The 24,583-nt window shown below is 40.2% G+C and overlaps 1 protein-coding gene across 4 annotated transcripts in view; it reads right to left on the bottom strand.

Moving 5' to 3' along the window:
• The window catches only part of LOC102227608 (partitioning defective 3 homolog), a 383,916-nt gene that overhangs the window by 119,015 nt on the left and 240,318 nt on the right, over positions 1–24,583 (bottom strand). For all 4 annotated transcript variants that reach the window (XM_023326740.1, XM_023326739.1, XM_023326741.1 and 1 more), the window contains one exon: positions 20,781–20,991. In XM_023326740.1, the coding sequence (XP_023182508.1) occupies positions 20,781–20,991 (211 nt within the window). The remainder of the gene's footprint in view (positions 1–20,780; positions 20,992–24,583) is intronic.

The raw sequence follows: 24,583 nt of genomic DNA, 5'->3' as shown, positions 1-24,583 counted from the left end.
ATAAAATGCGGAACCTATATAAGCATTTCAATTCTAAAAGGCAGATTTTCTGTCATGCTAAAAACAGGATTTTATGGCTTTTAGCATGAAAACTAAGAATGTTTGGATTCTTCAAACAAACCCAAACAGTCTCTTTTTAGTATGCTTTTTTCAGCAAAATGTAATAATAAAACTGTCATTTGCAACATAATAAGGGTTAATAAGTAGGGTGAAATGCAATTCAGAAAAAAAATTATATTCAGAAAAATTTAAGTGGTATTTGGGAGAAAAATAAAATGGAATTCACAGTGCCTTATACACTACTTTAACACAGAGCAGAACAAAAAAGAAACACTAAATAGTCTCTTGATTACAAAAATCATTTGGTATAGTCAAATCACTGAGGTCCAGGTCGTTCCACAAGCTTCATGTTAGCTGTTTTAAACGGTTCCAAACCCAGTTTTGGTGTGTATTTACGAACATCACCAAAATATGTTTAGGTTAAATTCCCCTAGCTGTTGGTTACAGTAGGTGCAGCTGCTCTGTCTTTATCTTTGGGATCTATAAAGTATTTTTGAATTTGAACTTAATGCTGCCGCTGCGATGCTTGACCAGTTTTGGAACAGAAAAAGCAAGCCAGCATTAAAAAGCTTTCAAAATAACCCCATTCCTCAGGAAATAATAAAGTATTATTATCTGTTATCTATTTTATCTACATGTGAGCCAGTATGTATCTTTTTGAAAATCTGTGGGTTCATAAAAAGCCATGTTCCCAATTCTCATTTGTACTAATAATTGATGTTGTTTATTATATGATCATTTCATATGAAAAAAAAAACAACAACCTCCAAACACTTCTGAACATTAATAGTCCAAAATCAACATAAGATTCATGAGTACATTTGTAAACTCGTCTTTGGCGCTGTATGTGTTGAACACATTGTACAAGACAAATTATGATCAAACATATTCAATTCAAGATACTCAATCTTAATTTCCTGAGTATTACATCAATTACGTTGGTTTTGTTTTCCCCCCAAATAAATTTTTTTTAAATACTAATCAACATTTTGCTACACTCTGCTCATACATGAAAGGGAGTTAGTGAAACTGTAATTTATCCAACACGATACATGGTCATATATCATAGAAAACAGAAAGGTTTATACCCCCCCCCAGCACCGGGTGCCTCATACATCATCTCCATTGATTTATGGACTAATAGTCTGTCAAGGCTCAAACACAACAGAGAAGTAAAAAGTCAAAGACAGAATTTCTAAACAGGGAGAGAAAAAAAATAAATTATGCAAAGCCTCAAAGCCAGTTTGATTTGTACAATCATTTAATCTGGGGAGTGGATTTAAGAGAAGCTAATCTGTTTTGACATCTTCTGTGGGGAATTTTTGAGGCTAGTTCAGAGTTACTCACCGAATTAGGGAGAAACAAAAGCAGAGACTGCATCCCGTTTCTGCTGCCTAAATGTGTGGGCTTTGAAAGAGTGTGACAGGATATAAAAAAACCACCGGGGGTTTAACCTGAAATGATGCACTCACTCTGAGTGTTAAAGCATTTGCCATTATTCAAATTTGCGATTGAAAAACAGGTGAGTTAGAAAGGAGGAAAAAAATGACTGTGTGTATCAATCCGAGTGCGCGATGAGAAGGTAATTTCAAGGGCAGACAGTGAGAATCATTACGGTTTCTGCTCGGCCAACCTGAAACTTAATCTATATCTCCCATGGCAAAGCCCCCCCGCGGAGGTCTGATGGTGTTTGAGCACCCGTCCCCTGAAAGTGTGCTGGTGGCACTCAAGAGGAAAATAAATAACTACTCGCCCACCTTCAGATTTCATCTGCTGTAAAGACCCATTAAAACTGTATTTTCTCAAAGAGAAAAACAAAGAGATGCTATCTGTATGCTAATGGAAGGCTGGAGCACATCACAAAGTTAAGACAGGCACACAGAAACACAACTAAAGACTCATAACTTCTTACATTTCTGTCCAATGTAATAAAATGTTGAAGGGAAAAAAGAGAGCGTTACTTCTAAATAGCTTTGCTGTTGGGAAGCAGATTGTCAATACAATGTCAGTTTTAAATGAGTTGTAATAAGACCTAACTCTATTACTGTTTGCTTATGGGTTTAAGATGGTACTATAGCTACATTTCCATTGCAAATGTGAGTAAAACTTTGTTGATATTCTGCTAGTGTCACCATACACCATTTCGCAATTAACATGTTTCCAATAAATAATAAATGCAATTGAAATCATGTGTTAAATTATTAAAAAACATGCCACGCCCTCATCCTCTTCCTGACGTTTTCTTTGTCATTTCCACCAGTAGCGACATCCAGTTGTTGATTGTATGACTCGTGATGTGAAAAAGTGTTGCAATTGCAGTTTTCCCAATACCCAAATTTTGATAAAGCCAAAAAAACACCTAATCCTAAAAAGGAGGGTTTTTTCTCTAAATTGCCATTTTTCCATTATACAAATTTATTTTCATATCTCCAATTTGTGCAATTTTAAGGTCAATGGAAACGCAGCTTATGAAATATTGGTGAGTAATTTTGGCTCGACAATTTGTGAAAGTATAAAACATAAGTACTTATGTAGTTGTTTCCATGGTGAATTGTAAGCACCATGGTGTTATAAAAGCATTTAAGCATTTATAACACTTAAATGCTCGTCTGGGCGCATTTTGGATCCTCTGTAGAACACAACAATGGTAGCGTATGCTAACCGTTAGCTGCAAACATCTCTAGGAATTTCATACCCATCTTCCTCTCAGTGCTAACCTAAATATCAATTTCATCATTTTTGTAATAGTCTGGCCTACATTTGACCAGCTCCACTTTATGATTTAAAATCCTTTGATTGAATGTTCAGCTCTGGTTACAATTATGATGACAGTCCAAGCCGTAAGAATTGAGAGAGTAATGCTCAGTTTTGCTTTAATACTACATCAGATGCAATAAGCTCTTAAACCACATGTACCTCAATATTGACCTGCTCATATCACAGTACTCCCACATTCCTTTATCTATTATCCCAGCTAAAGGATAATAGGTTACTGCTGTAATTAATTAATTGATTACAGGAGTAATCAATTAAAATGAATTGATTACTGCTGTATTTTTTTAATTCTACCCCATAGTTCACCATCAATCCAGTGGATTGTCATTTTTATATATATATTTAAAAAATCTTAAAACTGAACTGGATAATTTTACACAGAACAGAGCTCCTTTAAAACCCAGTTTGAGTAAATCACCATAACGTCAGACATAAAATCAGCACCATATGGGCCAGTTAAAACAGAACTAAATTGTTCTACACGGATTACAGACTCTTGCAAACCCGGTTTGCGACCATTGAACCTAATTGTCGAAAGGGGATTTCAATTTCTAAAAAAAAAAAAACATTCCTAAAGTTTAAAGATTTTATTACAAGATGCCAAGAAGAGTACTGGAGTTTATCTCTAGCGGTCTGTAGAGTTGTCTCTACATTACACTTTGCGTTCGAGTTAAAACTGTGTTAACACTGTAAAAACCATAATATTTGCATTCAAGGTTGTCATACCGTAGGAATCTGAATACAGATCTACACCACAACCTATTAGGAGATTTAATTGATTTGTCTGACCTTTTGACTCGCTGTGTGTTGAAGCAACTGTTGTGAATAAAAACTACTCAAATAGAGACAAGAAGTAAAAGAAAGAAAAAGCACATTTTTAATTTGCCCTGAACATCATGCAACTATTCCCTTTCCTGGCAGAGTAACGTCAAGGAAGAAAGGGAGGTTAACTTAATGTACCAGTCTGCAGTCCATTGTCTTTTTTCCCCCAGGAATTGATTATCCATAGGCCATAGGGTTAGTCTGAGCTTTTTCTGCTTTGCCAGACTTCTTTCTCGCAAGAGACTTGAATTTGACACATCACAAGAAAATCAACTTCAAGCCAAGATGTATCCTTCAGTGCATGAGTTACAGTGGCTGGCATAACAAAAAATGACCTTTCAGAAGAAAGAAATCACTCATTTGACTAGACAAGAATTCAACGTCTGGCACGTTAGGGATTTCAACCATGACAGCCCCGTGTTTTGGCCAAGAGTGTGAGCAAACTCAACCAAATCTTTTCTAGAGAAGCGGTGGGCCGGACTCTATGATTGGCTTCGGCTCTGGGGGGTGAAGTCCTTCTAAAGTCTTTCAGCAGTGGAGTAAAAACAAAGGAGGGAAAGGAAGATGAGGTTGAGAATGGTTTGTCCTGGGTGGGAAAGCAGCGTGTTATTCACCGTGGCGGCATGACATGCATTTATTCATGACATCAGACTGAGTCCCAGTAAGGGGGCGACGACACAGGCGAATCGGAGGGAAAACGATTCTCGCCACAAACTTCTACGCCTCTTAGGTTTCCCAGACGAGCAGGAACGAAACCGTAATGCTGGATGCTGCTCAGTTTTAGAAACATCGCATGCGGTCTCTCACCGTGGAAAGTATATTGAAAAAGAAACTACTTTCAGGTGCGCATTGTGTGTCAAGTCAAATTATGGTATTTAAATGCTCTATTTCTACCCATATATCCCTGCTGCTACCAACCTGTTTACATAGAAATGAAGATTTTCTGCCAGGTGAATGGATCTGGTCGTTGCAGCGCTCTGTTCCGAAATTGTTTGTTGCCTTGAAATTTTTCTCAGCTGTGTCTATTAGCGCTTCGTGCCATTTCTGTTCCCCTCCATTTCTGTGTGCTTTCCTTCCATGTTCGAGCTCCTCTTTTAGAAGTAATCTTTCTGAGTTGTCCGCTTTTTGATTTCATGCTTGCGAGCGTGTCCAATGGCCTGATCAACAGCTACGTTCCAGTGGTGGTCGGGTCGTCGGCAGACGTTGGCGGCCAAAGACAAGCGGAGCTTCATAGGCATTTCTTATCCCCGCATTCAACACCCCCGAAAGGAAAAATGAGATAAAGACGAAATGGTCTGAACCAAAATACGTGTGGAGAATGCTCCGTCACATCGAGCCGGGTTTGTATTGTGTGGCATCCCGGCCCATGGGTGTCCAATATGTTTCTTTTTTTAGTCATTTTTGTGAAAACATATGCAGAGGAGGGTATTTTGAAAACAAATTTGTGCATCCCAGTTAATCCGCTCTTACTGAGAGATGGTTTTTTCCCCTTTTTTTTCTATCCACAGAGACCAGACAGAAACAAGATAAACAGAACCGCAGCAACATCTGAGGCACTGAAATGATATCAGAATAGCGGAGGACGTTCTCTGCCTTTAAACTAACAACTATCACTATCAAAGAGACTGTTGAGCTGAAGAAGTGCGAGTTTAATAGTGTGTTTGCAGCAGAGGTCTGTCTAAAGTATCTAACTAATACATACGTTTGAGCATTTGCGAGCTACAGAGTACCGCATTCGTCCGCTTATAATTATTCATACCTAAAGAAAAAGAAAGCCAAACATGTATCTGTGTTTTTTGTGCGCTAGCTTGTATCTTGATGAATCTGTGTATCACGGGGGGCACCGTGGCTCTTCCATATTTCAAACAGGCTGAACAATGCCTAGGACACGGCCCAGCTCGACATGATTGCCTGTAATGTTTCCCATAAATCACTGCATTATGTGTGTGTGCGCAAGGAGGGGGGGCTGTTTTTGTAGACACTCAGAGGAACGTTTCAAGTTCCTGGCAACCCTGATTAAAGCCTCTTATTACTACACAAATAAACAGTCAGAATGCATTCATAAATCCATTAGATGAAGTATACGAGTACAGTGAGGAAGAGTTTCTGAAGGGCAATCTACTACGAAACCTTCAGGCTCTCTGTTAACACCCAAGGAATCAAGGTGAGCTTTGTGTGTGTGATTTGTTATTACAGTGGCTCAAAAAAGTATTCACAAGAATTTCTATTTAATTTGTCGCATTAAAAGCACAAACTTAACTGTGTTACATTGGGATTTTATGTGACACACCAACAGAATGTAGTGCATAGTTGAGAAGCGGAAGGAAAACAATATGTAGTGAGTTAAGGACCCATTAAAGGTTAGAGTGTTTGTATTGAGGAAGTAGAACTTTACAGAGGTGGATTCCTCTCTACGAAGACTTGGATGTCGACAATTTTGAAATCCTTCAGGTATAACAGAGAACGGAAAAAAATGGTCTGTTTACCAGGGACTGTTTCACCTGCAGGATCATCCGAAGGATACTTAGAAATAAAAATGTGAAGAAGTGGTGTGCATTCAGTCACAATTGTACTTCTAAATAAAACTGCTCCAGAAGTTGCCTAACTAGAGAAGAGAGTTCACCTGTGTATAGCCTAATCTCTACACAGTGACTTGTAAAGGTATTCCTACAGATTGAGACAGGGGCTTTCATCTAAACTGGGCAAGACGCAACGACAAAGATCTACAACTCAAGAGGGAGCATCTGTCGACAGGAAAACTGTATGTTGCTCACGCCACAAGTTTTACCTTTATGACAGAGAGCTTTTTGTCAGCAAGGAGGATAAAGTAGACTAGGTAAAAAGGAGAGAGATAGATATAGCATCCTGTAGGCTTTTCTGCATAAGGTGGTCCTAAAAAGATTTTGTTTGGGTGGAGATGTGGGATTTTTTTTTTTAACATATTTTTAAAATTTGTATAAGTAGAAACACAAAGAAATCATTGTATCTTATGCCACACCTGTTTGTGACTTTTAGCTGGTCAATGACTACTAAAACTCTTGCTAGGTACTCTATGTGAATTACTTTTTCAGTCGTCCTTTGCTTCTGTCAAATTAGAGACAGATAAATAGTGAAACATGAAAACAGCTAAACAGATAAACAGCTATCAAGTGTCCTTGTTAGGCACAGCGTGTCCAGGAAACAGACAGTCACACGAGCTCATATTCCCTGATAGACACACACCCGGTGGTAAGCTAATGCCCCAATCATCCACTTCCATACAGGGTGCTGGGATGGGGAGGAGATAGGGTGGAGATGGGGAGCATGGTGAGGACTCTAGGGAAGAGCTAGAGTAGGTGGCTCAGGCTGTGACCTAGATAGAGAACAGCACACTGCATTCCTAATGGGCCATTTTGATCACTACTGCAGTCTGTGTCCTCAGCTAGACTTCTGCCACATGCCTCGTCCACAAGCATTCAGCTCTCAGATGACAGACGTCAGTGGTAGACGTTGGAAAAGCAAGGCCGCCTGTTAGTGAAGCTTCTTTGCAAGTCGTCTCAAGCCACAGTTTTATTACAAATATGAGAAAAATCTTTGTCTATATTCTGCTAATGTCGAACTCCCCCATTCCCCCCAGAATTTTGCAATTGCGGTGTTTTCAATAAATAAGAAATAAAATTCACAATCACGTGAATAAACTTGTTCATGTGATAAGTCGTTAAAAATTATGGCAGCCACGGATGTAAACAGTTCATAATTCAGTCATGGTGCTAGCACCCATCATCTATAAGACATCAGAGGAGAAGTTGGTGTCTTATTCAGACGTTGGAGTAACAAACCCCTTATATTAGGGAACATATGTGGTGTTTTGGGGAAATTGGCGTTGTCGATTTTTAAGAGGAAATATGAATTCAACAAGTTTGAATGACTCATAACAAAAACGAAAACAAAACGTGATCCTCCTACTATTTCCTGTCGTCTTCTTTGTCGCAACATCTGGCTGTTGATCATGTGACTCGTGGGATGTGAAAAAAGTGTAGTTTTGCATAATACATCTGTTTTAATATGGCTGAAAAACCACCTCGTCCTAGCACAAATGTATTTTTTTCATTAAGTAAATTTATTTTCCTGATTTCAACTTGCACAATGTTGTGGTTATTGGAAATCCAGTTTCAGAGGTGGAGAATCTTATGTAAAAGATTTGGAGACTCAATTAGATGTGTTTTCACATCAAACAAAGTACCTTTGTTATAAAAAATAACAAGTTGATTAACATTATTTTACAAGACAGCTCTCTTCTGTTGATTCTTGTTTGCAAACAAAGTTCAATGCTGACGAGTCTAGAGACAAATGTGCTTCGTGCCGCTCAAATTAATGACTTTAAACCTAAAGGAGAGGTGGAGGGAACTGGGAGGTAGGCCAGTCAGCTCGTCTCGTAACAGTCAGACTGAAATACAGGCATGAACGCGCATCTGCCCAAGCATTGCATGTGAGACCATTGGAGATTGGAGACAGCAGAACTGCTGAGCTGTGATATACATCCCTAAAGCATTTCGAGGAAGACGTGAGAGATCTTTCTGTCAATGCCGTGATGAATCTCCAGGGCAGCGGTGAAACAGGAGGGGATGGGCAGTTGTGTCAGGACATTTGGAAAGAAAAGAGCGGGGTGGGGTGACTGTGATGGTGAACGAAGTGAGGATGAGCAAAAGTAGGAGTCCAGAGGATGCAGTCAGATAAATAACTTGGGACAGTCCTCCTCTAAAGCTGAATTAGTCATCTTAAAACACCTTTGAGAAGAGCTAAAAAAAGAAAGCTGCACTCAGGATTTCAACATGACAAGAGCAAATACTGGAAAGAAATGGCTCAATCCGAAAAGTATATCTGCTGATTCCAAAATCATTCCACAAATAAATATTAAAACATGTAGCACAATAAACTTCTCTACGCCTCTAAGCTGTCTATATCCCATTGGTGTAGCAAGTTGGCGGTGCGTCGCTAGAGAATCTTTACCCCATAAACCCTTTTCACATTTACTGGCATAATAAGCACAAACCTGTGCATGTTACTGGGATTGTATGTATTCAGTATTCAGTGCCCCCTGAGTCAAAATTTTGTTGAGTCACTTTTAGCTGCAATTACAGCTGGGAGTCTTTTGGGGCATTTCCCTTTACCAGATTTGCTGATCTAGAGAGTCAAAGGAGCTTCAGCTCAAATCTAGAGTCTTTGAACCCCAACTGTCAAGTTTTGCCACAAATTCTCATATGGATTAGGTCTGACTGTGTTATTCCAACACTTGATGATACTTAATTTGCAGCTATTCTACTGTAGGTACAGTTCAAGGTTTCTGTAACTTTTACAATCCAAAGAGGCATTTTTGCTCACAGTCGAGCAAAATAAAACTGCAAACATGACATTTTTGAAAAATAATCTACTTTAGGATGTTCATTGTAATGTTCTTGGGCAAGACACTTGACCCACCTAAACTATTGGTGGCAACAGTCGAGCTTCTGTTGGACTGTTCCAGAGAACCTGTGGCTACAATGATGTACTTTGGTATCTTGCCAAGTATTTGGCAAGGTACCAAGTACCTTGAAACTGATGGTGGCAAGGTACTTGGTTGAATGTAGTGTGAAGCACTTCTGGACAAGAAGAGTGCTATTGCTGGGTTTCAGATGATGTAGCACCGACGTCACCCAATGCAGATGGAGGGCTGGAAGTAAATGCAGCCCATTTAGATGCCTTGTCTGTTCCAGCCTATTTAGGGCATTAGTGTACTGCTGTGATCAAATTTACTTTGTTTTGAAACAGAGAAACCCACTTCTGGCCCTCCATCTGTATTTCACGTGTCATTCGGGTCACGTGACTGAAAGCCGGCAATACAGGCAATTTCCCATTTTCCCTGTAGGTAGATGAAACAACTTGGGATTGTTGTTGTTTTTTAACATAACCCTGTTTTGAACTTTGGCAAAACTTTTTTGACCTTTATAGTGTGTTCCCATTGTTTATGAGCGTGGCTTGACAAAATGTGAAAAATTTGAGGACATTAGTCATTTTGCGAGGCAATGCCCATCAGGCACAACAGAGGCGTGAAGCCTCCAACGACCTATTCACTAATGATCTGAACATGCCTTGATAATAATCTGCTGCTCTGGACCACCTTATCCATCTCAGCCATGCATTCAAACCCTCTCTCCCCAAATGTACAACCTTTACCAGGAGCAGACTCGTGAGTTACCGTATGGTATGGAAGCCAGGCACCAATTAAGATTCCTTCAATACAAACACAGGAAGGAATGAAATTCTGATCCAACTAAAAAAAAAGGAAAAAAGAAGGAATCTCACATTCCCTGACATACTCTTTGAAGACTGTTGAGGAGGAGAAAAAAAAAGAACGCAGACATTTTCTCTTAACATGCCGAACACATGTTGAGGTGGTGACAGAGCAAGAGGAATCCGCTTCCTGCCTTTAATTGGTTGCCTTTGATGGAAATCAGAAATGTAATTCAACGTTGATTGATATTATCTTTGCAATTCAAAAGCAATTTTCAGAGCTTTTGTTCTTCCTCCTCGCCATGCCGGTGATTGTCTCTCCCGCAAACTATCTACCGTGTATGTTAGCGTCTATGCACATGAGGGAACTCCACCAATGGGAAAGGTCATTTCAGCCAAAGGCCTCTGTTTCATTACATTCTGAGCCAAGGAGATTGGTGAGCGGACTAGTAATGACTTCCACTGTAGCAGGCGGCCCACTTCATTTGCATAGCGCATAGGAGAAAATAAATAGATTCCCCCTGTGCATTTCTCACCTTTGTCTCCGCAATATCAAACATGCTATGCATCTCTAATTCAGCTTATTGGGCTTTTTTCTTTCCTCTTCGAAGATGTTTAATACGCTTTATTACAGGGAATATTAATGGTTTACTCACACTGTTTTAGAAAAACAATACGAAACCGATCCTTTCTCAAATCAGCGTGCAGCTTTTTTAAAATGATTTTTCATAACTTTGGATCGGCCTGCCTATCCTCGGAGAGAGATTTCAGGTTGAGCAGCCTTCCTTGCATTGATCAAAGGGATTCCAGCCCAAAGTGGGAAATAACATCAAAGTGTCTCGTCGTCTAAAAAAAAAGAAGCAAAATATCAAATAGATTAGGAGAAAGTCAAGAAACACTGGATGCACTCTGTGTAAAATCACGGCGGAGGAAAGGAGAGGCAATAGAAGCTCAAGTGGAAAGGAGCAACAAAGGGAGGAGTGAAACAAGAAAGAGATTGTCTTTGGGTTGACATTCCGTCGGGGTTGGATCATTAGCAGTTATGGGCCTGGTAGACTATGAAAGAGTTGCACTGCTACACTTAATTTCAGCTCTTTAATAAGGCACTTTATGAATTCAGTCATGTTTGCAGCCCCTCTGCACGAGACGCAGCATGAGACATCGGTGGATCTCATTTCAGGCCAACAAGATTTCAGATTCAATTAACTCCATCATGCAGTACCACCTCTGTTCTCACACGAACACCCCCGCACACGCACACACCCCTACTCTCCGTGCTTCTAGGTCTATCTTGGAGCACTGCATGCAGCATTCAAAACCTAATTACTCCAGAGCCGTCTGACGGAGGCCCGGTGCCGCCCAGTCATATTTGCACTGAGCGGCCAAAAGCAGAGAAGTCCCAACCAGTCAAAACTGTCAATCATTTTTCTACGGTGGGTTAAATAACACCCCCCCTTCAACCTCTCCATTTAATCCCATCACTTTGATTCACCCCATGTCTAAATCGGTTAGCCGTCACCCCCCCGTCCTGAAGCCCCGCAACAATCTGATGGTTACATTTAATTATTTAACACCAGACAAAGGCGTTTGTGTTTGCTTTAATATGCTGTACTCTGGAGTTTAGTTATTTAACTGGCTTGTTTTTGACTCGCTAATCTTCTCACTGGGGGGATGTATTGTTACTAATTTGGTCCCCCCATGCCGCATTTTTGGCCTGTTTGTAACTTACATGGCATGTGTTAATGTGGTGTGCCAGTCTTTGGGATCACCAAAAATACAGTTCTAACTAATAAAGATTTGGAAAAATGTGCCGTTTGTTTTCATTGAGGACCATTTAATCACATTGATACTTACTGCCTGCCTTCATCCAGGCTTTTCCACTGCTGCTCTGACTGAATGCTTGGTGACATTGCCCCGCTGGAAGGTGAAACTACGCCTCAGTCTGGAGTCTTTCACACCCTCTAACAGGTGTTAGAAAACGTACTTTTCTAAGATGTTGACTATGCTGTAGTTTCAAGCTAGCATAGTCGCACATATTAGAAAACTGGAAAGAGGTTTTGTTGCACGCCAACAGTGGAAACAGCCGATCCATCATGAGGTAAATGTTCACTATGTCAGAATTTATTTGGCAAAAGTGTTTCCTTCATCCCTTTAGATCATCAAGTCTTCTCCACAAGAACCAAAACCATCTCAAAGCGAGGGTAAAAACGTTCTTGCGAAACTGAGGAATTTATTTCAAAAGATATCGTTTCCATCATATTTCTAAAAAACATATATGGAAATTGTTTTAGTAACGTGACAACCGATTCTCCAACCTGAGATTCGTTCTCTGTAGCTCCTCTTAACGAGCTCTTTACATTTTGGCTGCCTCACTAGTTAATACATTTCTTGTCTGGCCTTGTTAGTCTAGCAGCAGACAAGAAAAGTTTTTAGGTGTGCCATAAACCCTCACTGCAAAAAACCCAAAATCTAGTTTCTAGTGTTCATTTCTTAGTACACTTGAAATAGAACAAAACTAACTTAAAAGTAACTTTTCAGCAAGATATATGAGCTTGTTTTAAGTAAAAAAAAATCCTCAATATTAATTTAAAAGAAAATACTAGTTCCCTAGCAGATTATTTCACTTATAAAAAAAATTCCATGACATAAGTAAAATACTTTGTAAGATTTTATGTTTTTGCAGTGTTCCACTTTGTTTACTTCTGAAGGCATTTCATTGGACTAAATTTCGTTTTATTGGTGTATGAGTAAGTTGAGGGTGAACACAAGTGCATGCCACATTTCTTAGATGTTTATTTGAAAAACCGACCTAACATTAAGTTCACTACTTTGTTTTGTTCAAACTTTAAAATTCTACACTGAAACTGAGACAAAAAAAATGAAAAAGTTCAAGAAATATTCAAAACAAAACTAATTTCCCTCAGTTTACTTTTCTTAATCTTATCCAAATACAAGTTACTGTTTGTGCTCACTTCACCATCCACATTAAAGATGTGTTTTTTAAATGACTTCTTATATAATTACTCCATTGTTCAGATAACTCCACATGACACTCATTGCTACGCAGAGGCTCCAGCTTGATGCTGCGCCTCACGCTTGCCTTTAATACCTCAGCCCAGACATTGTGATAAGTGAGGCGGGGAAAAAAAAAAGAAAAAAAGCAGAACAATTATCATTTTCTCTCAGATTACATCCAGCAGATGTCAGGGCTCTCATGTGGAGGCGTCTAATTGCTGTCTTCAAATCAAATGTGGCACAATATTACAATATGCGAGCGCATGTCGTAGGGAAGCGGAGAGGCTCGTGTGTTAAACCGAGAGGGTGTGTGTGTGTGTGTTTGCAGGAAACCAACACATGTGTCACTGCAGTGTAGTAATGATGAACCAAGCTTGTTCATCATTGGTTTTTAACAACATGAGCAGGGAAGAGTCGTGGAGGAACTTGCTACACTGCAAAAATACAAACTCTTACCTATCTTTTTTATTTTTTTGGTCTAGTTTCTAGTGCAAATATCTCAGAAATAAGATGAGACTAATTTAAACGTAACGTCTCAACAAGATATAGGAGCTTGTTATATATCAATAATTCCTTAATATTGATTTTTAAAAACATACTAGCTCCACTGGCAGATTATTTCACTTCTAAAATGTGGAAAAGGTCTTCTTATAAGTGAACCATACAACAGAACCAGGACGTTTTAATCAACATTCAAGAATGTTGGACTTGGAAGAGACTCATATCTTGCACTACAAATTAGACCAAAAAATAGGTGGTAAGATTTTGTGTGAAAAATGTCTTATTATAATAATACTTTTACTTTTTCCTCAATATTAAGGAAATATATACTTTTCACAAGCTCCTATATCTTTCTGAAAAGTTACTTGCAACTTAGTTTTGTCTTATTTAAAGTGTACTACAATATTTGCACTAACAACTAGACGATAGAAATACCTGGATTAGATTAAATGTGAAAAATATAATTTTATGTGAAGTAATCTTCCAATGGAACTAGTACTTTAAAAAAAATCAATATTAAGGAAATATTGACTTAAAATAAAAATTACTTATGAGATAGTTTTGCCTTATTTAAAGTGTACTAAGATATCCGCACTAGAATCTAGACCAGATATACTTGGTGAGATTTTGTGTTTTTGCAGTGACATACGTGGACGAGCTGGTCACGCTTTTCGTAATATGTTATCCATATTCCAGGCAGTACTAGTGCATGCACAGAAAAAAAAAACACGCACACACACACACGCCCATACACGCTTTAGTCCTGCTCTGGTCCAGTCCCAGGCACTTCAGGCCGGCTCCTTCACTGCATAATAATAGGGGCTGAAGGACACAAAGCTTCCTTCCTCTCCGGCTTTCACCGCGACGCCCCGGTCCTCCGGAGTGCCCCTGCGCAGCCTTGAGAGGGGCTGCGCATTGGTGGGGGAGGAGGGGGCTGACACAGAGGGGGGAGAGAGGGGGTCGCGACTGTCACACTAAGCTCCAGTGTCGCCTGATGGCTCCGCATGAGGCATGCCACTTATCAGATTGGTGGGGAGGGTAGTAAAAATCAAGAAAAAAAAAAAAAACTGTGTGTGTGGGAGGGGGGGAGAGTGTCTGTGTGGGTGAGAATACACTGGGGAGGAAGGGTTGAAGTTGATGCCAGAGCCTATTAAAGCAATCTTTTTCACTTCCACACACGCAGACGAGCACTACATGCGAGCAGACACGCAGATCTACATGCGCCTCGCAGCTCGCTCGCCCAGCATCCCGCATTAAGATGTACAAAAACCTCCACAGATCCCCCAAACCTTCCTGCAGGCAGGCAGACAGTGGCGTGATGGCTTGACTGCAAAAAAAGGCTGCCCTCTTTCCTCATCCCTCTCTCCTTCCCCGTCTCCCTTTGCTTTTCATCCTTGGTTTCCATTCTCCCCCAGTGCCCCAGTTCACTCCAGTGCACACGCTCCCTTTCTCCCTCCACTCCCCACCTCCACCTCCTCTCTGTGGAAACCTTTTCCCTTCCCAGCCCTTCTTTGCATTTCCCCTGTCTCCCTACTGCTGTTCTGATGTATCAAAGTGAAAAAAAAGAAAAAAAAGTTAAAGACAAAATGTTTGAATGCATATTAATGCATACAAGTCTAATCTTCATAAATATATTTAACTATCACATATAATCACATATAGGATATGAATTATGTATATGCATATATGATTTTACCCAAGCTGCAAAGCTAACACTGCACTGCAAAAACATAACAATTTACCAAGTATTTTTTCCAGTTTAGTTTCTAGTGCAAACATGTTAGTGAACTTGAAATAAAAATGTACAAGTAACTTTTCAGCAAGTTACAGGAGCTTGTTTTAAGTGAGTAATTCTTGAATATCGATAAGAAAGTTCAGGTTCCACTGGCAGATTATTTCAAGACATTTTCACCATGTTATTAGTGAAATAGTCTATCAGAGGAACTAGTACTTTCTCAACAATTTTAAGGAATTATCCTTACAATAGGCTCATATCTTGCTGAACAGTTACTTGTATTTTATTTCAATATTGCACTAGAAACCAGTGTGAAAAAAAGACTTTTTGTGTTTTTGCAGTGCAGCGTTAGCTTTGTAGCTTGGGTGAAATTACATGTAGATTATTCCACTTACAACAATAAATGTTTTCCCATGTTTTAATGAAATAATCCGCCATTGAAACTAGAACAATATTAGGGAATTACTGACTTAAAACAAGCTCATATGCTGCAGAAAAGTTACTTGTGAGTTAGTTTTGTCTTATTTCAAGCACACCAAGATATTTATTAGAAACTGTACCAAAAATATTCGGTTAGGTTTTGCGTTTTTGCAGGGTGGGTGCTCCGCACGTCCATCTGTTTCCTTTATTTGGTGCATGTTCGTAGACGTGACACACTTTCACACCAAGTGATGGAGTTTGGGGCTCTGATGGAAGAGGTCAGCCAGTCGCAGAGCAGATAAACAACACCTCATTAGTCCAGTTGAAGGGAGTTCTAGAGGCATCGTTGTGCGATAGCATGCCAACGCGGCCCTGGGCTAAGCTGCAGACATGGAAACAATCCTGATCGGACTGGAAGGTAACGATCACGTGTTATCCACTAGAAAGGACATAAATAATAAAGGATAGTGGTTAGGGGGGATAATGTGGCCCCATGTGGCCCCTATAGCCTAATGAATGCAGACATGTACACTGTGACAACATGCATGTAACGGGCATTTTTAGAATAACACCGATGCATCGCTGCCCAGGGCTGGTTTTATCTTTTGCACGCAAACATGCAGAGCCCACTCCATTCATACGATTATAGAGTAGTCTACTGGGTCGCTTACAGTGCAAAAATGTCCATAATGCTTGGAAAAATAGTGAAAGAAACATAATGGAAGTGTTAAACTTAAAGAAAAAGAATAACTCCATTTATTCTGATAACCCTCATTCACTTTCGGAGGTCATTTCAGTCCACTTGTTTCATTTATTCCAAGAGCAAATGTTCAGTTAAACAGCTGTTATGTGAACAGTTGACAGATTAATTAGAGAAAACAGAAACTAAGTGCGCTGGCATCATTCTGAGATATCTCACAGTGAAACATGGTGGTGGCGGCGTCATGCTCTGGGGGATGTTTTTCCATTCGAGTCACAAAAGTTGATTATGTTTAGTGGGAAGGAGGATAGAGATCCATACATGGAGATTCTGGAAGGTCAACTCTTGGAGGAGATTCAATGTCCAGGATATTCCTGTGCTAAATTGGTCACCATTTGTGACAGTTTGTCATGAGACCGATAATCTGTGAAAAGATCCATCTCCTCCACCTCCTCCCTGAGCTACTGTTGCCATCTGAAGAAATGCACCACTCCTGGTAAAAAACAACCAATCAGAGCAAGGGGGAGGGCCTTAGCTCTGTGTACGTGTACAAAGGTGGAAAAACAACTCACCATTGCAGGAAAATCGTTTATCTGATGTCATTGGTGGCCATGGTAATTAGTTTAAGCATTCATGGCAGACTCCATTGTGGTGGATAAGCAAAGGAGAAGTTGGGAGCAGCTTGTACACGAGCATGAGTGACAGTGCTAAGACCCTCCTCATGTCTCTGATTGGTTGTTTCTGACAAAGTGGGGTATTTGTGCAGTAGGAACACGGGAAGAAGGCAGAGGAGCTCGATTTTCTCCAGTGTCTCCTAATGTACTTTCACGACATGGTGACAGTTTTAACAAATATGTCGGGGGGTTTTTAAGTATAAGTTGCATAATGCAGCTTTAAAGTCCAGACATGAACTTTAAATTAGAAAGTGGATGTTCACACTGACTGAACTTGGTTAATAAACTATATTCTACATACTTCGGTCTGGCTTCACATTATAAACTCTGAGGAGTTTAAATGTGGCAAAAGAGAGAAAGTACAACATCTCACTCTTGTGTTTAGTAAAACACTACAGCGTACATGTCTCACTTTTTGAGCCAAATTACTTTTGTCTGCCTGTAATGTAAACTATTGAGAAGAGGTAGGAATCCAGAAAGGCCCAGCATGACTTTCAGCTCCCTTTTTGTACAACACAACTTTATACATTCTGGCACTTGACTCTTTCTTTTTTTTTTTTTGCATTCCACCTCTTCTTCCCCTGAACTCCTATATATTAGGCATCCCTCCATTTCTCCTGGCACCGACGTTAATGCACTCCCAACAAGGCTGTCTATTAGGCCGACGTGGACAACGCGTTCATCAGGCCATCCAAGAAGGCCTGCATGCAAATGAGCTCAAACTGCAGCGAGTTGCAAAACTCCTTGAAAATCCTGAGAGGCAGAACGTGTGGAAGACATGCATCTGGGAGACGCGGCGGGCTGTCCAATTCATGCTGATGAAAACCACGGAGACGAGCAGCACAAAGGATTAACCTAATCAGGATGTCTTTTTGATGTTTTGATGCAACGCTGAGACACCCGAATGTGAAAATCAGCGCTACAAATTCCGTCCGCGAAGCGTGAGCCTTCAAGGAGCGTTTTCCTTCCCCTGTCAGCCGGAGCCTTTGTCATGAGCAGTGCAACTTTCCCCTCCCTGAAATGAAACAAAACTTTCGCCGGAATTGCTAAAAGCGAGACACACAACAGACAGATATGACACTTTGATTCTCTATCCTCCCTCCTGACCGCCAGGCATTTCACAGCACTTAGTGTTTTGTTGTTGCACCCGGCGAGACGCGTTTATTTTCACCTCAGTTCTTTGCCATTGTTAAGTATTTAAAACTGTCAGGTGGAGTGGGAGAAAAACGAAGAGAAGACATTAAGACGGTGCGAGGAGTTTGATAGGATTTAAGCTGAAAAATGACATGAAGTAGAAGTTGTTGAGAGACGACGCCAATACTTTGAGGCTGAGTCAGGCTGGTTCACTACGACGGCATATTAGGATCATCGAAGATAGGAGAAAACACAAAAAGAGACAAAAATTTTGGGAATTAATCTTACAAATATTTTTGATTAAAAAACTCACAACTTTCCTTTTTTCCAGAAAAAAAGTAAACATATTCAAACTCAAAGTATGAAAATTGCAAGAAAATTTTTTTTGATACTGATCTAGGAAATTTTTTAGAACAAACTTGAAACTCGAGTCAAAAATGTTCAAGTATTGACGTTCAGAAAATTTCCAAAAGTCAAAAATGTTCAACATTTCAAACTCAGAAATTTCCATTTTTTTCTAGAAAATTTCCGATTAATATCAAAATTTCTGATTTCTTCTAAGCAAATTTTTAACTTCCAAGTGAAAGATACTGTTTTAAAAATTCGAGAAAATTTCTGCTTTTTTTTGAGCTTTCAAACTCAGAAATTTCTAAGATTTTTCTAGAACATTTTCCGGGATTAATCTCAAAATTTCCTAGATTTTCAAAGCAAATTTTAAACTTTTCACACCCAGAAATTTCCACATGTTTTACACAGTGGCCTTGACACGCTGTCGTAGGCTCGCAGGTCTCCCTCTTTGTATTCAGGAGGCGTGGGGCCTGCCGTTAAACGCACAGAGCAGGGGGAGTGTCAGAGCGGCCCGCAGCATGCCAACTCTTAAGTGACTGTGGCACTCAAAGATAATGAAGAACGATGATGGGGCCAAGGAGGGCATGTACCGGGCCCACATGCACAGGGAAAATCACCAGCAGCACACAGCTACTCAGAAAGATTTAAGCTTTGCTCACAGCACTGATTGCATGTCAGAGTGTCAGACCTCTGGCTCAAATTGCTACCTCTATTCAAATGATCTGCAGTTCCTAAAAAAATTTTAAAAAACCATCTCTGCGTGTTTGCGCTTTTGCCTGATGTGTGACTTGTATATTGTTGCCAAACCTTGAAATGACAACTGAGCAACCATAAAAAAAAAAAAAAAAAAAAAAAAACATGAAATGTGCAAAACTGAAATCATTCAAAACGAACAAGCCCCCACCCCCGCGCGTTTGTCAGTTGTGACCTGGAAACACGCTTGTCGTCTTTTGTTCAGAGTTCTGTGCCTTTCCCAGTGATATGCTAACTAATCCTATTAAGGTAATCCACATGAAAACAACTTACGGCGCGATAGCGGTGGAGAGCGCCTTCGCCGTTAATTTATGCCATATTAAAATGTGCAGAGAACCGAAATAATTTATGGAACTCCATTGGAAGTTTTTCATGCGACGGGAATGCTGAATTGATACCTGCAGGATGTGAGTTTTATTCGAGTGCAAGTCTGGGAATGCTTCTGCGTCGATAGTCGCATCTGTGATTGAAAGCAAATGTTTTTAATGTGCATAATTTAAATGCTCTATTCTCATTTGTGTGAAAACATGAGGGGGGCTTATATATAAAGACTTCAAGAATACAATGACAATGATCACAGGACTTCTAAAGTACGGTGCCTTGTAAGAGTATCTTCTTCTTTTTTATTACATTTTTCATATTGCAATTTAACGAGTAGAAAATGTTACACAGATTTAAAAAATCTTAAACAATACAAATATGAGAAGTGAGGCATCCATTGACCGTATAGTTGCACAAATTGGAATTACAAAATTTACTTGACAGAAACGTGGCAATTTGGAAAAAAACTCAGATTGACAATGATGAGGTTCTTAAAAACCTTCTCAAAATTGGAAAAACATAAATTGATATTTATGATTGCAAAGACAAGGTCACACTGTAGATGTGTCATTTAATTTTGCCAGATATTTCCAAGGGACCGACAATGCTGGAAAACAGGAGAGTCACTTCGGGTTTAATTCAGAATACACCCCTGCTATAGGATTTTCTGCATATAAAGAATCCTGTGTGGTTGGATAATAGTAGCAAAAAGATTCAGAGAGAAGAAGTAAAATATGTATATGCTTTTGCTGGAATCCTGCAGCTCCATGTTGAAACAGAAGCTATTAGAGTCAGGAAGAGGCGGCAGTGCTAACTGATTCAAAGTCGATTTTAACATCTCCAAAGGTCTTTAATTCCCCAAGCGACGTTCGGGCCCCTCCCCATTAACGCTCACACCGGCTCTGAACAATGTCTGCTGGTTAACCAATGCTGAGCGATGTGGATAGAAGGCCCGCGCACATGGGATTATGAATAAAACATGTTGCCCTTATTAAAAATAATCTTGCTCTAAAGTGCCAAAGGCCCTTGAGGTCGATAACCAACCCCCCACCCCCTCGCTCCATCACTCCAGCATCTCACAGGGTTCAAGGAAAAGGGTCCCTGATTAGCGCTGGCAACATCCAGAGAATGTATTCAGTCTGTATGATCCACTGCTGAACGTGTTGTGTGGAATTAAACAAAACAGCGATTGGTGCTCAGGGCAACGCAAACGGAGTGTGTCAGGGTGTCGGTGTTGTGTGGGAGCACAGCTTCGGCCCTCTGGTGTTCCTACCTGAACATCTCACCCAGGCCCTTCAGCACACCCTTCTTTGGTTTGTTCTTGTCCTTGTCTTTCTCCTTGTCCACGCTCTTGGTTTCCTTCGGCCCGCCCAGGGCACCGTCCTTCTGTTTGTCATCAACCAGCCCGCCGCCTAGACTGAGGTCGCCGCTCGTGGACATCGACTCAAGGCCTGACCGGTAGCTCTCCTCTGTGTCTTCATCCACTGGAAGGACAGAAAATGTCAGAGTGTTAAATATACAGTTGTGGTACAGATGTGCTGTGCAGTCAGAATTCAATGGGTCAGGATCATCAAAAAAAGTACTGGTCCTCCTTTGACCAGAGAACTCAAGTTTTCTGAAAACTTGAGTTCCATTTCACCAGCCACACCAAGGCCTAGTTACTGCCAGAATGAAAATATTGCTCAAAGAGTACCTGTCTGACAACATGAAGAAAGCAGAAAGACCTCATTAAAGAACTACATCATGGCTTGATGTGAAAAAAATTCAAAAACCTATCTAAGCCTAATCCTACCCAACTCCTCTAGAGCGTACAAACAAACAGGGAACAAAATCTGAAGTACCACAAACCTCCCATAAAGGTCCGTAAAAGTCAGTGTCTATGATATAATCATAATTAAGAGACTGGGTGAAAACATAATCCATGGGAGACTTCCAACGTCAAAATGCCAGCTGACCACAGAGACCCCCGAAAAAAACAGCGGATTGACAAGACAATGATAGAACTGTTTGGAGGATGTGCATCTCATTACATAGCATGTTGGTCTAAGACTGCAGTGCTACTTCAGGACTGGGAAAACTTGATGTAAACAACTGAACCAAGATTTCTCTCAACCAGAAAATCTCAACAAGGGCACGTTGTCTCGAGATAAGGCATGCTTGGGCTATGCAGTGAGAAAGTAATCCCTAGCGTGAAGCGAGAAGGGTCTTGGAGTGGCCTGGTTAAAGACTGAACCTTAATCCAATGGAAAACCTTGGGGCATGATATGGAACATTCTTGAAAACATTCCAATTAAAACAATTTTTCCAGAAGAAAGGGCACAAAATTCCTCCACTCATTGTTATTGCAGACATTGTGGCCAATTAGAGTGACCAATCCATTAGAAGATTACTTTTTCACATAGAGCCAAGCTGGTTTGGATGGATTTTCCCTTTATAAACCAATTTTAAAAAGCAGTTCATACTAACTCCTGTTTTTGTCTCATAATGTTTGTTGATCTGTAACATTTACGGCACAAAGAGCAAAAGAAGAATCCTTAAGGAGGAAATATTTTATCACAGCACTTCCACATTGTCAGGAACTTTTACACAAGCCAAGGCAGCTTAGAAAATAAAGTGCAACTAAATGAGCTTTAACTTTCAGCCGACTCCCTGCAGATCAATGAAGCTGTATTTGAAATCAGCAGACAGCGCCAGTTTTCTTTTATCAGTTGCAGTGCATAACTTCTTTCTTTTAGCAACATCAGAGGAGCCATGGAAAAAAAAACAAAAAAAAAAAACAAACTGTGTCCCAAAAGGTATAGCAGCTCTGAACAAAACACACTGAATTCATTCGCCTCATTAGAGCAGAATATATTTACATTGCACACCCACTGAGAGTAGTGTGCACTGGAACAGATTTTCACTTAGCTCAGACGCTCAAGTTATTTCAGTTGTGTGTATTTCACATGGAACACAGAAAGAAAGAAAAGAAACCCTCTTCTGCTGTATTTTACACATAAAAAAAAACACCTTCACGGAAGCGTAAGCAGTAATGATAGTCATGCGAATCTGATTTTTAATTACGTCTGAACTAATTTTAAAACCGAGATCAAACTCAAACCGAACTCCTTAGGTGCTGCAAGGTTGATTAAACCCAAAGTTTTCATCACATCTAATCAGAATCAATGTAGAAAATGTAATTAATCCGTCACTAATTATGCATTTAAATAATCTTGAAGAAGGCTTCTGGGGATCATAATTGCAAATACGACGTGCGCCGAGCTTGGCACGGCTCCCCGTCTGCGCTCTGAGGTATGAAGTAGATGTCCCTTAGATTACAATGTATTACAGTCATGCATGTCATTGTTCAACTTCTGCCTCGGATATATATATAGAGAGAGAGAGAGAAAGAGGGAGAGAAAAGTGCTTATCATGTGGAAAGACGAGGGAGGCAAGACAAAGATATTTAGCAGCCTAAGGAAGGGGAGAGTGTGCTGGAATCAGATTTGAAGGATGATCGGGTTTGGCTTTCTTCTTGTGATCTGTGCAGCTATCAGCCTTTTGTTTCAGCTGCCACCTCAAAGGAAACCACCGAAACGGAATGTGAACACAGAGCACCGAACGGCGAGAACACAAAGGAGATTAGCGTCTTAAATCTGCTCGATATGCAGCTGGTCTCTGCACACGGCCTCTCGCCTCTGTTTGCACAGGTGCCTCCGCACCACATGAGAATGTCGCAGAAAACTCAGTTCGTTTCAACAATTTGATTCAAACAGTGATGATGTAGTTTTAATAGAAACAGGATGAGCTACTTCATGTGGGTGTTTGCTTCAATTGTTATTGACAGGTTCAATAACAATTGCCTGCTACAACAATAACAAGATGTTTTGTAATATAGAACTGCAGCGTTATGATCGTGTCATGGCCCACTTAATTATGAGAAAGAGTATTGCTCTAAGATTGGTTGAGCATGTGGTGTCCAAGTGTGTTAATCAGGGTTTGTGCAGGTTTCACCAACTTAAATGTAAGACTTTTTGTAAGACCTGCATCAAAAAACAAAAAATCACATATTTTTATATAGTGGCAGTGCCCAGCTGTTTTGCCCAGAATGCATTTAGCATTGTGTGAGTTGGCAAAAGAAGTGAGTCAGTGGCAAAGATATACATCATCCAGCAAACTGCCGATAAATTTCCACTTACCCACAATAGACACAAAAAACTAGCTAGCTAGCTAACTAGCTGCAAGCTAGAGCAAAAGAAGAATCCTTAAGGAGGAAATATTTTATCACAGCACTTCCACATTGTCAGGAAGTTTTACACAAGCCAAGGCAGCTTAGAAAATAAAGTGCAACTAAATGAGCTTTAACTTTCAGCTAGCAGTAGGTTTTTCAATACCTTGTAAAGACCGTGAGTCATTTCTCATACCAGCACTAGATACGGTAGTTTGTTTTGGTTGTTTTTGCTGTTGGAGATGATTTTTCCTCCAGCTAGATTTGTGATGTATGAGGTTCAAGAAGAGTCAGTGACTCGGATTCATGAATTCCATTTATTAAAATGCAACGCTGATCCATTGTCATGTTTTTCTTATGGGAAAGCACAGCAAAAATGACACCTAACAACATAGAGGCCTTCCTTTAGTAGGCCTCTATGTAAACTAGGTCCTAAAGAGGGCGTTCCTTAGCGAATGTGCATGTGTGTATATCAGAGCATGCAAGTAGCTAAAACAGATAAGAGGAACACACAGAATTCTTTATTCCCAACATTACCCAGAATACCTTGCGCTGTAGTTCTCTTCCTCTTTTTGGAGAGGTCTCCGGTTGGAATTCAATTTGAGACCCAGATTTAGCTTTTTTGATCCGTGTCAGAGTTCAATTGCGCATTGAACACCTCCCCAAACGAACCAGACTTTCTTCACAAATGAATTGGGAGTTGGATTTAAGCAGACTAAACAGGGCTGGTGTGATTACCTGAGAGGAACCTGGGCACCTGAACACATTCGCATGCGGTTTCTGGATAGGGATCTGCTTGATCCCTCTATCTGCTGCCTGCTTATCATCCACCTAAGAACAATGGCACTGAGTAGCAGCTGTGAGCTGTA

This window comes from Xiphophorus maculatus, chromosome 21, assembly GCF_002775205.1.
Source record: "Xiphophorus maculatus strain JP 163 A chromosome 21, X_maculatus-5.0-male, whole genome shotgun sequence".
NCBI classification, from domain to species: domain Eukaryota; kingdom Metazoa; phylum Chordata; class Actinopteri; order Cyprinodontiformes; family Poeciliidae; genus Xiphophorus; species Xiphophorus maculatus.
Note: the sequence above shows the minus strand (reverse complement) of the source record. Positions and strands in the feature narration are given on the sequence as shown.